Source organism: Cystoisospora suis (assembly GCF_002600585.1).
Source record: "Cystoisospora suis strain Wien I chromosome Unknown contig_1867, whole genome shotgun sequence".
In the NCBI taxonomy this organism is placed as follows: domain Eukaryota; phylum Apicomplexa; class Conoidasida; order Eucoccidiorida; family Sarcocystidae; genus Cystoisospora; species Cystoisospora suis.
Window position 1 is genome coordinate 11429 of NW_027154667.1, and position 1472 is coordinate 12900.

General features: G+C 36.5%; 1 protein-coding gene across 1 annotated transcript in view; it reads left to right on the forward strand.

The window, feature by feature from the left end:
* The window catches only part of CSUI_004121 (dynein heavy chain family protein), a gene marked incomplete at both ends in the record, with an annotated part of 13590 nt that overhangs the window by 11428 nt on the left and 690 nt on the right, over window positions 1–1472 (forward strand). The window contains one exon of the mRNA XM_068064316.1: window positions 619–780. Coding sequence (XP_067923708.1) covers window positions 619–780 — 162 coding nt within the window. The remainder of the gene's footprint in view (window positions 1–618; window positions 781–1472) is intronic.

Sequence of the window (1472 nt, forward strand, 5' to 3'; positions counted from 1 at the left end):
TGTATGTGTATGTATGTATGTAAGTCTATATATGTATATATGTATGTATGTATGTGTAGGTATGTATGTATATGTATGTATGTATGTGTAGGTATGTATGTATATGTATGTATGTGTATGTATGGTTCTTTAGGTCTTGAATAGGTTGGGGAGGGTAGAGTCTCCTTAATGCAGTCTTTGTAGATGAGACATGTCCCCGTCCCATTGACACCGAACTGTCTTTCAAAGAATAAAGAGAGATAGAAAACTACAGATGACTCGTATACATACAGTATACTCTCTCTCCATATATATATATATATGCATATATATACATACAGACAGATGTATATGTATAGATATATGTTTATGGTGATGCTGAGGGATGGCTGCAGTAGGTCGACTTCTATTTAAACCCTTCTCTTCCTTTTACTCATACACACGCCTCTCAATACATCTCTGTATATGCATGTAGATATAGATACATCTAAATATAGAACTAACTTGTGTATGTGTATACATCTGTACGGTCATTCCTTGTCTGCATGCATATGTCTACCTCTCTTTACTCTATCTCTAGTAGCTATATCTATCTAAATCTATATCTATTTATCTTTGGCTTCTCTTCTCTGTGTGTAGGAGGTATGGGACGTAGTCGAGTTTTGGGTCTATTCCTTCGATGACTGGAAATCTACTCTCTGGGAACGAATCGACACAGACGATCTTCTTCTTAAAGTTAAAGACATTCTCCAGCAAGTTAAATCTCTATCGAAAGAAGTCAAATCCATGAAACTCTACTCTGTAAGACGACCTAAGCAACTCAAACAATAAAACCGGGAAAAAGTCTTTGCATGCAGCCATACACATTCATATACATATATATATATATCGAGAGAGATACATCTCTTCTGAGTTATATCTATCTACCTATCTATTTGGATATATATGTATCACTTGGAGGAGGTGTGGGATACACGGTATGTATAAGTAGGCTTCATGTGTATGATCGGATGGTATAGGGAGTTGGAGGTCCAAGTGTAATGAAGAAGCTTCTTCTTCTTCTTTAGATTTCTGCACCCCCTCCTGAGTGCCTGCATGCCTACATACATCGCTATAAAGAACTCTTTGCGCTCATCTTCCTGTCTCTATCCACGCATGCAAATATGTTGGTGTATATACATCTGTCTATATATCTATATATGTATATATCTATGTGTATATGTGTATATAAATGAGTGTGGCTATGTATGTATGCCTGTGTACTTGGCAAGGGGGACTGAATGTATGAGTGTTTGGCTGGAACATTGGAGGAAGGAAGAAAGTAGAGAGAAAAGAAAGAAGAGAAGGAAGAGAAAGAGAATGAAAGATAGACAGTTCAAAGAGACTTGACTGCAACGATAGTTACACATTCGAAAAGACTCTGCACATTTTTCCATGGCTTTCCTTCTCTTTCTCTTCTTCTTGACCTCGATTATATATATATGTATATATAT